At 39.3% G+C, this 16,617-nt stretch overlaps 1 protein-coding gene across 1 annotated transcript in view; it reads right to left on the reverse strand.

Annotated features, from left to right (window-relative positions):
- Positions 1-9,252: 9,252 nt before the first annotated feature.
- Positions 9,253-16,617, reverse strand: part of ccdc9 (coiled-coil domain containing 9) — a gene marked incomplete in the record, with an annotated part of 19,141 nt that continues 11,776 nt past the window's right edge. The window contains 6 exon segments of the mRNA XM_024277628.2: positions 9,253-10,106; positions 12,848-13,000; positions 14,264-14,431; positions 15,196-15,697; positions 15,841-15,952; positions 16,209-16,329. Of these exon segments, the coding sequence (XP_024133396.1) occupies positions 10,102-10,106; positions 12,848-13,000; positions 14,264-14,431; positions 15,196-15,697; positions 15,841-15,952; positions 16,209-16,329 (1,061 nt within the window).

A 16,617-nucleotide genomic window follows, 5' to 3' on the forward strand; every position in this document is an offset into this window, starting at 1 on the left:
TTTATTAAATATACTTATAAAATAAATTGTAAAATATTAAATATCTTATTAAATATAATATATAATTATACTTATTAAATTTAGTAAGTTCTTATTAAACAGTCTATGGCAGGTAGTAACTGTGAGCCTCACAACGTAAATGCAGCAAAAAATATTTTTTATTTTATATTAATCAAATGATTTATAATCACAAAGTGCCTTTTTTAATATAAGTGCTGTTTTTTGTTTTTTTTTATTAAAACATGAATTAAAGAACTTACTTTGTTTTAATCTGAAGATTAATTTTTTTCTATCATGATCTCAACCAAAAGTTGGATTATAATCTTACTTAAATGATCACACTCCACCATTTTTTGGGGGGGACTCCACTCATTAAAAGGTGTTTCCATAGCAACCAAATGCATTTTTTTTAAGCTCATCATCAGACGCCAAAGATGGTAAAAGTGTTTCTCACCTAAAAGGAAACTATTGAGAAAATGACCTTTGTGACGGCACAGTTTCAATTAAAATTTGTCTTTAGGCTAAAACACTTTTCTTTTGTTTAACTTTATTGAACATCTCTGAGTTGACTCACTTTTTAAGTCAGAAAAACTACAAATATGGATGCTTTAAAGTTTGAAAAAATGGATTTTGAGCTTTTTCTAAAAGAAGATTTGCTTCCTGTTTTTATCAAACCTCTTAGATTTGTCAAGATTAAGTTGTGTTCAAGAGATGAAAACATCCAGAATCTTTCCTGATGTCAATTTGCTGAACAATGTGAGTGCAGCAAAAAGAAGACACGGAGGAGTCTGGTTTCTTTGGACCTTCACCTTCCTGGAATCCTCTGTTTAAGAAGATTTACTGGGCAGTCTTTTATTTTGAAGGGTTTTGTTCTTTGACCTACTTATGGAGATGTCAAACATTTTTTAGGACTGCACAAGAGGGTTCCTGTTCCAAGCTGCTAGCAGATTTGACCATATTGCTATTAATATTTAAAAACTGTTTCCTTAGTAAAAATGTTCAAAGATTTTCAGTTTATTAATTTGTTTATATCAAAAAAAAAGTTTCAGGCTTTTAAAGGATCTGCAGTTTTCTTGTTTTCTAGTTTCTGGATTTTTATTTTTTTGGTCCAAATGTCAGGTTCTTCCACCCAAAGCTTTTATTTTTTAGCAGGTCTCCAGCCTGTCCCTGCTGCCTTCTGACTGGCTGCCCTGCAGCAACATGCAGCTAAGTGCCTTTGCTCAAAGGCACCTCAGCGGACAGGAAGAAGACAAGTTCAGTCAGTTTGACCCAGATTTCTCCAGCTGCTCCGTCATGAAAGTTTTGTAGAGAAGCCAGCAGACAAAAGAGGTTCAGTTTAAGCTTGATCTCACTAGGAAGGCTACGAATGACTCACTCAGAGTGTGAACCCCCCCTTCAGAACGCTGTAGACATTCAGGACTAAAACCCATTTCAGATCCTTTGGCGTCACGAGCCCTGCAGGCATCTTCAGCCAAGTTCAGAGTAAACACGGAGGAGCAGATTTATTCTTCTGAAAGAAGACTCCAGGGAGGTGCAGGGCTGCTGCGACGGCTGCAGGCGTCATGCACCGCTACAGCTGAGGATTGAGCGCATTTTGTTATTTACTCAGTCTGCCCCTCATGGATAAAGATGATACTTTTTGGAGAAGTTTCAGATCAAAATGAGCAACTTTTAAATGTATTCATGACACTTACGTGCTTCCCTCCTTGTTTACAGATTTAAAGTCCCACTCTGATCATCTTTAATGTATTTTTAAAGTGTTTACAGTGGTCTTCTAATTATTATTATACCATTTTTAGCCGAAATAATAAAAACCTGTGTCGTTTTTCAGGTTATTTTTTTAATTTGAAATTCTCTGATTTCTGCTGCTGCTAAGCCCACCCCCACTTCCCGTCACCCATTTGTTTGAAAAAAGAGAACTAAAAGCAAAAAGGAGATATGAAAAAAGGAAAGTTAAAAGTGCAAATAAACTTTTTTAAATTGGTAACAGTTTTTGATTTTTTAATTTTCAATTTAACATTTTTTTCTTCAAATTTTCAATCTTTTTTCAAGTTTTTGATATTATTTTTCAAATATTTGTTTTTATTTTTTTCAAAATTTCAATAATTCCTTCAGTTTCTCAATATATATTCTCGAGTTTTCTCTTTAAGCCGATCCTGATTTGACCCCATTGACATTTATATTAAGGATATTCAGTTCTTTCTGAGTATTCATTTATTCCAGTTGTTGTTAATGAGGAGCTGAGACAAAAATGCAGTTTAAAAAACCCTATAGGGGTGACGTAGAATCCACTACAACAAACCAAAACCTCCCTGATCTGCTCCATTCTGATACATTCACGTGATGACAAATAGATCCATGAACGTCTTTGTTTTGTTCATCTGAGCTGGAATCTGGATCAAAACTGTACGACGGGATAACTCGCCATTTTTCTTGCACCGCTAAAGTTAGGTCGAGGTTGTGAGGGGCTGTAAGCTAGCGGGAGAGAGTGTAAACAAGTGGATGTCGGGAAGTCAGAGAAGGCTTACTCCACATTTCCAGTCCCGCCCACAACTCAGAGGTGAATTTCTAATGAACTCTGGGCGCTATGTCCTAGAAAATGAAGTTTTTTATTTTATTTTGACCACTGGGAATGCTTTTTACAGATAAAAAATTGATTGGAGAAAAAGGCCACAAGAGCAAGTCAAAAACACAGTTTTTATCGGACTGAGTCTCTAACCGTCTGCGCTCAGGTCAGACGACAGGCCTGAGCAGCTGCTCGTGTTGCAGCTGGAATCACAGATCCAGTCGGGCGGCTGCAGGAAAAGGAGGTCGTTTCTATAAAAGCAGGAACGTGTGGGATTGACGTCATCCGGTGCAGCTTCGCCACCAGATCTCCGCCTGTTTCCCCTCACATGTTGACAGCAGAATAACAACACGCACACACCGTGGAATAAATGCATAGTTTATACCATAGCAGTAGATTCTCAAGGCTACATCGTAAAGAAACAGTCTAATAGTAGCTACGGCTTTATGCAAATGAGGAGGTGATCAGCGTGGTCCGAACTGAACCAGCCTCGGCTACTTTAGCTCATTCTGTGAGGCAACGAAAGGCAAACTTTGCTCTAAAAACGGTGGGTGGTCACCCTGTGGTTCATGCAGCTCCTGAAGGGAACGGCCTGGATGGCGTCTGCGACGCTGCAGCCACGTTCCCCTGATACCTGAATCAAAAAGGATCCTGCTGTGGAGAGAAGATCCAGTCCACCGCTGCAGGACCTTCGTGATAGAGAAGTCTGTGGATGTGCCGACAGGAAACCAAAGGGTCTTAGGGGTTCAGGGTCTCTACCTTCAAAAGGTCCAGAAGCTACAAAGTTCCAGGGAAATCTCTTTTCTTTCTCCATGGGGGACAAAAAAAGCATCTCCAAAGCAGGGTTAGATGACTTGGAAGACCAACTGGGTGCAGACGCTGCTCCAAAGCCCTTTAACATATTTAAGGGTTTTCATGCTGGGTAAGAAAGGCGGTTGAGGGGTCTTCTAATGGCTTTTTATGCTCTCAAGATTCATTGAGGGAAACCTGATGAGACTACAGAGTTCCAGGGAAAGGTTTACCTCATATGTGGAGATATGTGGAGGTGTTTCTCAGGGTAGATTATTCAGCTAAAAGAGTTCAGGGCTTTTTGTGGTCTACAGGTTTAGGCTTCCTTGACCGTTTCTTCAGGCACTCGACACTTTCAGGAGGGCTTACAGTTCATCTTCATAAAAAGGATCTCGGTGTGTTCCTCTATGAGGAGTTTCATGAAGAGTCTTTGGGATCAAAAGTCTTGTTGGGTTTTCTGTCGGTTCTTTAAATCAGGGGTCCACAAACTTTTTCTTGTGAGGGCCACACAACTGTTTTCTCCTCTGATGGGGGGCCTGGGTCGGTTTGTAGGCTAACAGAAAAAGTGTAACAATCACAGCCTAAACATAAGGATTTATGGTTTTCCAGAGAACCACACATGGCCAAATTTGAAATAATTCATTTCTATAATCTTCACAGAAAAAGTAATACTAAAACATTTACAAACTAGTTATATAGCATTACCAGCGATGGATTAATAGCTGAAGATACTTCAATTGTTATCCAAAAACACTGAAGCTGACAGCTGAAAACGCTAATAGCTAGCTAAAATATTAGTGAAGTGCCAAATTAGCCGAAAACTCAAAAAATTCTAAATTAGCCAAAACAACTAGCATGTAGCTGAAATATTAGCTAGACTTCAAAATAGCCTAAAAAAACTGAAAAAAGCCCAAATTAGCCATACCAGCTAGCCCGTAGCTGAAAAATTAGCTTAATGCTAAATAGCCTAAAAAGTGGAAAAATGTCTAATTTAGCCAAAACAGCTAGCATGTAGCTGAAATATTAGCTCAATGCCAAATTAGCCTAGGAAACTGGGCCGAATGTGGAAGAGGGCCAGACTGGGGGCTGCAGTTTGGGGACCCCTGCTTTAAATGGGGGATTCAATGGGTTAACTGTCTTCTCTTTAAAGCTACGTTTACACCGAACTCAGCAACGTGTGTATAAGCGACCAGTTTCAATGAAAAGTCTATGGCGGAATCCAAATTCCTTCCCTACCTCTCCAAGCTTCTCACTATTGCTCCAGTTGTAGTGGCATTTGAAGCTGTAGTTGTGTTCAAAAGTGCTTTTTTTAAGGAGGAGCCGTAGGGCCTATCCCTCCGCTGGTAAGGTGATCTGCTTCGAGCTTTGCTGTGAAGGACAAACACATTTTTTCACCTGGATGTGCTCTGAAGCACAGACGTTTACATTTAAATGTAAGTATTGATTTTTGGTTTTTCCGTGACTTTTTCAAGTTATAAAACCAATTTTATGCATTTTCCGAGCGCTGGCAGCAGGGCCGACCCTGTGTATAGGAGACCTAGGCGGCCGCCTAGGTTGTGCCACATCACAATGTTTATTTATTCGTTTTTTCTTTCTCTCTTTTTTTGTTAAGCAGTTTGACGCACCACTTATTTCATGTAAAAAAAGTAATAATTAAAAAACATAAATATAACAGTATAAAAATGTAAATTAACTCCCTGTGCATTTTGGTTAAAAAAAATACATAAATAACTAGCAATTTAGTCTTTTTCTTTCAACACCATTACATTTGAAATGCCCCTACTTTCCTACCAAATACTGGCTGATCAATGGGACGGTCAGTTAGTGCGCTTGCTTTCAAATGAACAGTAACCCGGTTCTAGCCCAAGCTCAGTCATCAATTTCACTTTTTGCAGCCCAGGGCCGGGTCTGGCTAGCAGCTATAAGCTAACGTAGATGACTATTGATAACAGAATTAACGTTCAAATTTTAAGACACTTTTTTATCCATATCTAGAGGGATAAATGTAGGAGTAGGGAGACGCTGTAGGGGTGGGGAGGTAATTCAAATTGGGCCTACGTAAACACATATGTATCCGTGCTTTGGGCTTCCGCATTCAAAACTCTTGTGTTTGCTATGCACTTTTTAAGACCAATTTCAGGCTCTACATATTGAACGCACTCAGGTTAGGTAGTGATTAATGAATGGCTTTCAATTCATGAAAGTGCCAACCGTCAAGAGTCAAGTAGCGGTGGTCCAGTGTGAACACCACGTTCAAGAATGGAAAGTTCTTGAACACACATCAAATGTTCGTTGTCAACGTAGCTTAAGATCTAAAATGAACCAGTTGAAGGTGAAATTCTGGTTTCAGAACCAAGAGACCCAATGGGGTAAAGATGCTGATTTAGAATTTTCTGACATTTTTTAATTTAAGTCAAAGAGGTTTTTACGAGTTCAGGAAGACTGGATTTAAGGCTGTTCAGATTTTACTAAGGTGTCCAAACGCAGATCACTGAGAACCCAAGTTCTAAAGAAGAGCTTCCATCCTAGTTGGTGTTCCTCATGGTGGATTATTGGGTCTAGCTGGGTCCAATTACTTTTTTTAGAGAGCTCAGTTAGTTTTATGGTCGCACACTAGAGTTGTGTTAATTCTTCCTAAAAATACAAAGTTCAGTTCAGCATTTAGTGTTCTCTCAATCTTGATAATTGTTACCTGGAGGCGTCCCTCAGGGTAGACTGTTGGTTACATGAGATTTGTGTGCTCTTTCAAGGATACGTTACTTTTGATGTGAAGACTTTTCTCATGGGGGTGGTGTCTTTAAATCTCAGTTAATCCATTTGGAGGTCGTTTAGAAAGAGGTCCCTCATGGCAGATTATTGGGTCTCGGAAGTTTTCAGAAGGAAAACAGTCTCAGAAGGAAAAAATCGGAGCATGAGTGGATAAATGATCTAGCTTTTCTTGTTGGGAAGACGTCCGCTCAGACCAGGATATTTTTGGAGGCGTTCATGCAGATTTTTTAATAGCAATCTGTCAAATAAAAGAGTTGCGTCTGAAAAATCAGCCAAACAAACAATTGTAAAGATGCAGAATCAATCTTAAAAATCTCAATGGGAGAGCGAGGCTCTTTGGGAGAAACCACAAGATCCGGGTGGCCTAGAAAATGTCCTGGGGGGGCTTCATCACCCAGACTTCGCTTTGAGCACCGAAGGAGAAACTTCTCTTGGTTTTGGAGCTCTGCCAAAGAGGGGATGTTTGGATAATGAGAGAAAGACCTCCACCTGAGCCCCGCATGCGGAACACTGCTGCTCCTCCTCCACCCCCTCCATCCTTCTCTGAGCCCCCGTCAGGTCACCTGAGTCCCTATCCCGAAAGCCTGGTGCAGTTTGGCAAGGTGCTGTTGTTGCAGCTCCACTCCATCCAGAAGAAAGTGTAGTAGATGACCAGGATGAAGGCGGCCACGGACACGCAGAGGAAATAAGCGATGGCCATGGCCACTTTCACCCAGATCTTAGTGGACATGTTGGCGTGCTTGGCCCGCAGCAGCTCTCCGGGATAGCTCGGCCTCCGCTCCGCGCTCATCTTCTCCACCGTAGAGTTGCTCTGCCTGCCCACCGCTTTCATCTCGGACGGAGCGCTGGAATCTTCTGCTCCGCGGCGGGAAGTCTGCTCATCTGAGTCCGGACGGGGACGCGTCTCCGCTGCGGGGAGGAGCGGCGAATCACCGCAGAGCAGCAGCTCCGATCCCGCAGGATTCCTCCGCTGTAGAGCCGCAGGACACCGGGACTCTGACCTCCGCGAGCCTCCTGCGTACCTGACGGAGTGAACTCTGCGGCGCTTTCCAGGCACCAGATAGACGGGACCACTGTCAAGTAACGGAAACGCTGGGGGACCGTTTCCGGTGCTGATTTTCAAAATAAAGCAGTCAAAATAATAGTAATTTTCAAACATTTTTCCTTTCTAAATAGAAAAAAGTTTCGAAATTATATATATATTTTAATGTGAAAGATATTTAATATCTGTTTAATAATTTGCTTAAATTAGAACTCCTATCTTTTATTTAAACAAATAAAAACAAAAACGGTTTTAAACCACAATATTTTCCCATTAGTGACAGTGTTTTTAGATGAAAAATGACTTAAATTGTATTGAAATCTTGTCAGGACAGATTCATACTAACAAAGTTCTGATAACAGGAAATAATATATTGACTTCAGGGATGCAAATTCGTTTTCTTAAAGGTAATTTTTAAAATGAAAACTCGTTTAAAATAAATTTATTTAAATAGTTGCAGCAATAGAAATTGTTGCTTTTTTAAAATAAAATACACTTAATTTAAAGGTTAAAAATTCCAAGGTGTTTTTTCAAAGGCATCTATAACAATGTTAAATCATTCTGTCTCTGTAAAGTCTCACCTGGTTTTTATTGTGTCTAATGTCCAAAAATTGCTAAATGAATATTTAAATATATATTTCTTGTTGGGAAATTGGGACTGTGAATATATAGCATCTTAAAGAGTAAACTAGTCCAAAAAAAAAACATTCTACACTAAACTATGCGGCATGTGGCACAGAAAAGGCTTTTAAGTGGACATTTTTAACCCCATGGGATCATCGTAAAACCATAATTTCTCCTAATTGCTGCTCATATATTATTAATAGATAAAACCTCTCTGTTCACCCACATTTAGCAACCCATTAAATCCAACAATACAACAAAATTGAAACAGAAATTATTGTTTGGCTATGCTTTATTTTGAAGGACAAAGTGTCCCATTTCCGGAATGACTCTGCGTTTCTTTTTTGTGATTTCCCGTAGCTTCAAGCGAGGAGGAGCAGAGAAGATGCAACATCCAACGATTGGGTCGCAGTTTGAGAGAAACGTCCCGCAGCAGAAGAGAAGAAAAGTCTTCAGTCACCGAAAACTGATTTCAACTTCCGGTCTGAGGCAGATCTTTTAAAAAACGTTAACCTTTGTGTCAGAATGAGTGTCCAAGGGGCCACTTTAGATTTATATCTACATGAATGTGTGATTTCTAATCACGTGCTCAAGATGTTAGAATTATATGGAGATATTTTACATTTCCTGTTTTTATCTTTTCTACCCCCCCCAAAAAAAGAGAATTATTTGTGATAATTTTTTTTTAAAGTGCAAGCCTAAAACTTTTTTTTTGCAAAAACTTATATAAAACAAAAGTACACATACCGATCATTTTAAAAATCTCAAAATTTGATCGTAGCCAGCTTAGAGCCAAAGTGGACAGGAAGCAAATTTTGTTACGAATTTTTGTGGTTACTATGGATACGGTGAAAAGGGGGTGAAGTCAAGGACCAAATCATCAGCAAAGAGGAAATTTTGTTCCATTACAAGAGAAACCGAATAACCTAATGCCAAATCTGTTACATTTTTTCAGTCTTTTATACCTAAAAGGTAATCCCTTTTTTTCAAAATTAGTAGAAAAACAAGCAAATAAGGAATAAAAAAAAAAGTTTAAGGTTTGGTTGCCATGGCAACAGCAAGTCCAATCGCTGACCGATAACTAGAGTGAGTGTTATCAATTCACCTTTTTTTTTTATTTTGCGATTGGACACCACCACATTGGAGGACCGTCACTAAGCAGTGATTGGTCCAAATCGGACTTGAGTTAATGTTTCTATGACAACCACTCTCGCCAATCAGGAGATAGCTCATTTGTGAACCACATCCCTACCATTTGAAAGTGGCTACATGAAATCTGTCAAATGTTTAGAAGTTGAGGGCCAGCAGGCTCCGCCTACTTTTATTGAGGCATCTGATTGGTCAGTTTATAACTTGAATATCTTTAACCACAAAAACTACATTTACAAACTGTTTTTTGGCATTTTTGACACAAAGTTTTGTACAAGTTTTTCAAATAAAAAAAATAAACAGGAATCAAACCTACAGAAGAAAAACAACGTTACATCCTGTAGTTTATTCAGCATAAATGCATTTGTTTTTTTCTTCAGATCTACAGCTTAGAGACATTAAAGCAACCCCGTTGATTCTTTAAACAAACCCGAGTGACGCCTTCACTCCGCACAGGAAACAGAGCTCCCACTTAAAAACAACAGAGAAATTCATGGAGAAAACTGAAAAAAAACATAGATTTTCTGTAAAAACAATACTTTAAAGTACAATAAAGTCTTTTTCAAATGAAGAAACACTGATGTTATGAGACAGATGTGTTTGCATCTGAATCCTCACGGCTTTAGGAGGATTTTCAGAGAACGTGATTCAGAGTGAAACACATGAGGCGGTTTTTAGGATGAAACTCAATATAAAATGAGACAGCTGTCATTCAGAGTCCTGAAGTGGAGAGGAGGTTCCTCCAAACCCTCGCTCTGATCAACAAAATGTGATGCAGATCCAGATTTCCATCTGCTGTTTCTGCAAAAACCAGTCAATCGTAAAACTAACAACATGATTGAGTTTTTGAGAAGATTCATCGCGAGCTTCTCACAAAGATCCTGCTCGGCTGATGCTCACGCAGCTCAATTCATCCATGAAATAGAAAAGAAAACATGATTAAAATAAAAATGTTATTGTCGATCTTCATCCTGCAGAAGAACCGGCGGTGAAACCAAAACCAGAAGTTCAGTTTGGTGCTTTTGTTGTGAAAGAGAAGTGAGGAAGATGCAGGTCCATGAGGGACATGCTCCTCCTCTTCCTCTGGATGGTTCAAATCATTTGTTCAGAAACGGGATGACCTCTCATCTTCATCCTTTTTGGAGGGAATCTGGATCTGGCTTCAGTCTGTTGATGGAAACACAGAAAAACATTTCATTTTTTTTATAATTCTGTGCATCAGGTGAGGAATGTGGGAGTTTAGATCCTGAAAAAAAACGTCTTATTTTATGTTTTTAAATGTGAGTTTTGCAGCTTCCGGTTTGGTCGTAGACTCTGGTAGCTCCTCGCCGTCATCAGATTCTCAGAAACAGTTTAATTCAATCAGACTTCTATCTGCTCCACCATCCATCCTCCATCCTGCAGCTCATTTCCTCGGAAAGAAAAACCGCTTAAAAGCTTCACCGCGCCTCCGACTCCCCTCCTTTCCAGACAACAGCGCACCCATTACACGTGCACGCTCGTGAGCACGGATGAGCTCATCTGAAGCAAATGAGTCATAAGAGGTGCAAACTGGAGCCAGAGGACCGGCGGGAAGCTGCAGGCAGCTGTCGACGCTCAGCTGAGGAGTCGGGGCTGTTCAGCCATCCAGACACAGATTTTCACAATAAAACACAAAATTTCACAGAGAAAATAAAAAAACGAAAATGGTTTCTTACAAGTTAAAAAAAAGTTCAAAACTGGTTTATTTTGAATATGAAATAAAAACACACACCCCCCCCCCCAATGGAAGGAGTTCTGAATAAATTAAGTCTTAGCATCCTCCCTAAATAGTTTTTTTTAAATAAATAAAATAAAAGGTTAAACCGACAAACTGCACCGCCTCCACCCACAAGACGTTTCACAGCAAATACTAATTTTTTTTGGCTTCATTGCACTCAGTAGTTCACCAGAGTGAACCGCACCAGAGTTCATCTGCAAGTGAACCCAGATATGACTCGCTGGGAACTTCCCTTTGATCAGCTCCTCCAGGAGGTCATTGAGGGAGAAGATGGAGGAAAGAATGGAGTTCACCTTTAAAAGTCAAAGTTCACAATTCAACTATCGGAAAGAGACAAAATGGATCAGTCCAGCCAGAAAACAACACGCCTGAATAAAACAAGATGGAAACATCTCGATCATCCCCAAAACCTTCAGACACATTTGGAACAGATTTGCGTTCCATTACATTTGGACTCAAACAAAGAACAGTATGGCAGCAAAAAGGGGATGGTTTGAGGCTGTATCTCCAGCCTCAAACCATTAAGAGATTTTGTCTTCCAACACTCTAGAGCAGAGGTCTGCACCCTGCAGCTTCGGAGCCACTTGTGGCTCTTTAACCTCTCCGTGGTGGCTCTCTGGTTAAAGAAAAATAAAATAATAGTATTTATTTTTCAAGAAAGGGTTACTAAATTAGCATTTGTTTAATTTAGATTAATTAAGTCTATACATTTATGGCTGAGGTGCACACAAATGACAAACTTTGTAAATGTTTTAACATCCCTGCTGACTTGAAGAGGTCTTGTTTGCTCGATTCATCCTCCAGATTACACAGACTTCAAATACTAAACAACTACTAAACAGACCCAGTCTGACACAAGGCACCTTTATCTTGAAAGGAATTCATATGAGCTTCTGTCAAAATGTCACATGTGGAGAAAATGATAGTTCCTTTTTACATTTCTGTTTTTATTCAAGCCAAGAAGAAGCATAATTCATAATAATTATTAAAAAAGAAATTGTAAAAAATGCACAGCAGTACTAAAATAAGACTGTGGCTCGTACTATGTTTTGATCAGCAGAAAACGAGCCTAAACGGCTCTTTTACTGTCAAAGGTTGCAGATCCGTGTCCTAAAAACATTTGGGTTTGTAGAAGAACTAGGATCCAAAGAAACTATAACTAAAGAAAGTCTGGAGTTGAACCTGATGGAGACGCTGATCCCGGACTTGAAGCAAAGGGAAATATTCCTTTTTGTCTGAATGAGAAATCTTTCAGACAGAGAAGTGAAACAGAAACGTCCCACTTTTCAGGATCAGGAAACAACAATCTTACAGGATAGGGGGCAAATACTTAAAAAATAATGCAGTTTAATTCACCTAAAGAAATGAAATAATAGAAAGCTGCCTTTGAAAATATTTTGGACGTCTTAGAATTATTTTTTTAAAAGAATAATTTTGTTTAGATAAATATGTTAAGAGTAAAGTAAAAACGGAGGAAGGAGGTAAATATTTTTTAGATAGTTATATGATCTACCAGATTATTGTTGTTTTTATTATAAATCTCAATCCATAAACTGAGCAGATGGAGCTTTGAAAAAGTTCTTTAGAAAACACTGTTTATGCATTAAAGGGAATTGATGGTTCATTAAGTTTTTACGGTTTGATCTTCCTGTCATTCGAGACCTTCAAACTAAAAGCTCGTTGATGAACTAAAATCCTTCCTAAGTGGCTGCAGAGACGACGGCGATGAGGCTGCGGTTCGTTCTCTCAGCTGAAACCACAGAAACATTAGGAGCGACTGAGGACGTGCAGACTAATGGTTGATGAAAACCATCGAGTGCTTTGCCTTCACACAGGAGACAGAGTCACATGTCGTTTTTCACGCTTTCTGCTTCCCGTCGGACACGGGAGCTGAGGAAGTAAACGCCTGGTGATTTCTCTCAGCGTTTGTCAGCTGGAACTCTGGAAAATGGCGCTCAAAACCTTAAATAATTCCTCCTGAGGGCCTAAAAGGCTGCAGATTTTCCTCATAAAAGAGGAAAAAAAATGAAGTCTTTACACCATGAAGAAAGAAACAAGAGGAGGAAGCTCAGAGGAGGAGGCGTGGTCTATCAACATCCTAAGAGGGCGGAGCTCTAACCAGGAAGGAGGACAGAGAGCGAGGTCACACCTGAAGACGTCTGCTCTGAAGCCGGCGCCGCCTCTGCTGCTTCTGGGGCGCCGTCGGTCTCTCCGGGCGCTGCGGCGTGCTCTACCTCTGCTGGCAGATCGGGGGGGTTCTGCTCGGCCTCAGGGAGGTCAGAGGGGGAGTCGGGTCGGTCCTCTGTCGGACGGCGAGCAAAAAGTCAAATCGATCAATACCGTTTTGGAAAACCATCAAGACAGAAAAGAAAATATTTGATCAAATAAAGAAAAGTTCCCAGTCTGGTGTAGATTACAAAAATATGATGTTGATTTGTTCTTATTTTAAACAAATGCTGTTTTATATTTAATGCAGATGATTGGAGTTGATTTATTTCAAGCAATCAAAGCAAAAAATATCAAAGAAGACAAAAAAAGATATATATCAAACTTTGGATGATTCATTGTGACTTGATTGGAAAATTGTAAAAAAAAATATATATATACACATTCACTCATGTAAATGATACCATTATAATTACTCATAAATACACATATTTGTACTTATATATGCAGTACATGACACATTGAATTCATTAAATGTTAAGTTTATCAAATAAAGTTGATTTAATTGCTTAAAAAGTTAGTGGGAAGAAGCTAATTTAATAACCCCACCTCTATATTGATTCACCTTTTACTTACATTTCTACATAGTTATCATATTTTAGTTTATAACATTTTAAATTACAAACATTACAAGAATCCAGGAGTGATTATACATGTTACAGGGTCAAGCATCAGCGTTGACCCAGAACCAAAAAAGTGATTGGATGAGTTTGTTTCTTTTGTTTACTTTAGTTTGAAAAATTAAGACAGATGAAGGATGGGAGTTTGATTTGATTTGAATAAAAAATGTGTTCAAAATCAAATCAAGACATGTCAAAAAGTGTTTCAAAAATCTAAAAAGTAAAAAAAAAAATTGATAAATAGTATGGCACTTTTTTATCTCTCACTTTTTTTTCCTTTTTCTTGCAGGTTTTGTTTGTTCCTAAGCAAAAAACTAAAGAAAACATCATTAAACCCAGAGTCTCACCATAAGATGTAATGAATCTTAAATACATTTAAGGATGTCCTCAGATCAGACTGATGCAGCGGTTTGTTTGTTTGTTTGTTTGTTTGTTTGTTTGTTTGTTTCAAAATAAAACATGTTGTTTTCTTTAGATTCATCTTAATGTGTTTTCTTTCACATTTCACGTTTTAATACAATTAAAACTCTTTAATTTGAAAGAAGCTAAAAAAAAAAATAAAGTTTTGATTTTTTTCTTTTTTTTCTTTACATTAGATTCAAAATTCAAAACAATTCACAAATTTCATGCATGTTTGATCCTACATATTTTTTTGAATCATAATAATCTTTTTTTTGTTTAACTATAAAAACTGGTGTCAGATTTTTCTGGTTGTTCACCTTGTGGCTGAACAGGTGCATCCTGGTCCTCTGTGACCACTGAGGGGGCGGAGTCAGAAGACAAATTGGGGTGGGACTCTGGGATGACCGCCTCAGGTTCTGGTTCTGGTTCTGAGACTGTCACAGTCTGGGGAGTACTTTCCACTAAAGGAGCAGAAGGAGGAGCAGCTGAGGAGGAGAATGAATAAGATGAGGAGAGTCGAGGAAAACAGGAAGGACAAGAAAAACGAGCGAAATTTTCACCGTGTTTTAAAGCTAAATCAATCCTGAGCAGAAAGAAGAAAAAGTCGTTCAAAACTTAATTGATGCCATTGTTAAAACATATTTGCTGATTATCTGTAATGTTATTTAAAAAGTTGCAAAAATTCGAACTATTTACAAAAAAATAAAAGATAGAATTTCAAAGTAAGAGCTTAGAATATTAAAATAATTATTGAACATGATAAGAAAGTAAATTTAACAAAAATAATTCAGTGAAAATTATTTATTTTAGTTCCCTTTAGTAACTAAAATGTTTTTGGAACCAGGTAGTTCTTTTTTTGTTTGTTTTAATCTTCAATAACCCGTAAGAATGTGTTCACACACCAGCATGAACTCCAACTAGAGCTTCAGCAGAACTTTGTTTAAGGTTCAGTTTGTCCACATTTGGACTTTAAAGGATCCACTTCACCATCCTAAAACTTGACACATTTGTAAAACTTTTATTTTGAAATCCTCAAAACAGCATCCCCTATGGAATTCTGGGAGTTTTTAGGTTTCTCTGTGGAGTTTTTATGAATGAAAATCTTGTTTGACTGTTAATGAACTAAATTACAGCAAAAGGAAAAGTAAAAATAGAAAGAACTTTTCCTCCATCATTTCCTGTAAAACTGTGATCAGACTGGTTGCTAGGTTACGGCACACAGATCCACCATTTGACTAAAACAAGTTACCTGTTGGCTCCGCCCTCTGCGGCTCAGTGGGCTCATCGGCGTCTCGGAGCCCCTCCTCCGGCTCACTCTTCTTCGGCGGGCTGGATTCGGCGCTCAGAGGCTTCAGCGGGCTCTCGTTTCCCATGATGCACCGGGGCGACACCATCTCCATCTCCTCCCCCCAGTCCGACACAGGCTGGTGACCCTCCAGCGGGTCGAAGGGGCTGAGGGGTTTGGCTCCTTCGGTGGGCTCCTGAGCGGCGGCGGGGGAGGGGATGTGGACCTTGGGGCGCGGCGTGCGCTGCTCTTTGGGGTTTCCGGCTGACGCTGGTCGCGATCTTGCCTGTGGCGACGCCGGCGAGCTGCCTTTGCTGTTCCCAGAATCCTTCTTCCCGCCGCCCCCGGCAACCCATTCCGAGCCGCTTCTTTTCTGTGCCGCATCCTCGTCTTCCTCTTCATCGCTAGCATCCTCCCACTCGTCCTCGTCGTCTTCACCCGCTTCTCCATCATTCTTCTCCTCCGCCTAAAAACAACACGAGATCAGAACTCCAAAAGAACTCAAAAAGAGAAGCAAAGCATCATGGGACAGATTTAAACTCTGAAGTTAACGCTAACGTGATGCTAACATGATGCTAACATGACACCATTTAAAGAATTTCTCTCCACCTTCTGCGGAGTGGGAGGAGTTTGTTTCTCCTCCTTCTTCTTTGGCCTCTCCTCTCTTTTCTTCTTCTCCTCCTCTTCCTCCTTGTCTTCCTCCCAGCGGTCGTCATGCATGCTGTCAACAGAATCCAGAGCGTCAAGTCAGACGACATCAACAAAAACATTTTTCTTAAGCACACATTCTATTTATTTTATTTCTCTATTTGTAGCAAACTCAATAATTTTTATCCAGGATTTATTTAAATCTTTGGATTATTTAAGCAACATTTTTTTTATTGAAAACTGAGACAGTTTATTGTTTTTTTGTTTTTTTTTAAACAGAAACCTGGAATCTTCTCTGAAATGGACCAATAACCAAATCCCAAACACACCTGTAGTTCTGCTTCTGTCCGCGGCCCCGCCCTCGGCCACGCTCCCCCCGGGATCCCTGCGTCCTGCCCTGGGACAGGAAGTCTCCAAATGTCGGGGCTTTCGGAGGCCGCTTGCTGTCGTCTGAGTTAAAGAAGACAGAAAAGAAAGGACGTTAAAACAGGAGAATAAAACAGAATAAAAGTTTATGGAAGTCTTCAGTCAAAGAGTTTAAAAAAACAAAAGAGAGAATCCACAATCTGGACTGGAGTCTGGACGCTTTAGAAAAACTCTTTAGTTTATTAATGAACCTAAATTTGTCCTTATTACAGAACTAAACAACTAACAACTAAACCTTTCTAAAAGAATAATGATGATAAATTAAAAACTAGAAATGCAAATTTATCTTAAAAGGTTCATAATCAGAATACT

Source organism: Oryzias melastigma, linkage group LG13 (assembly GCF_002922805.2).
Source record: "Oryzias melastigma strain HK-1 linkage group LG13, ASM292280v2, whole genome shotgun sequence".
Classification (NCBI taxonomy): domain Eukaryota; kingdom Metazoa; phylum Chordata; class Actinopteri; order Beloniformes; family Adrianichthyidae; genus Oryzias; species Oryzias melastigma.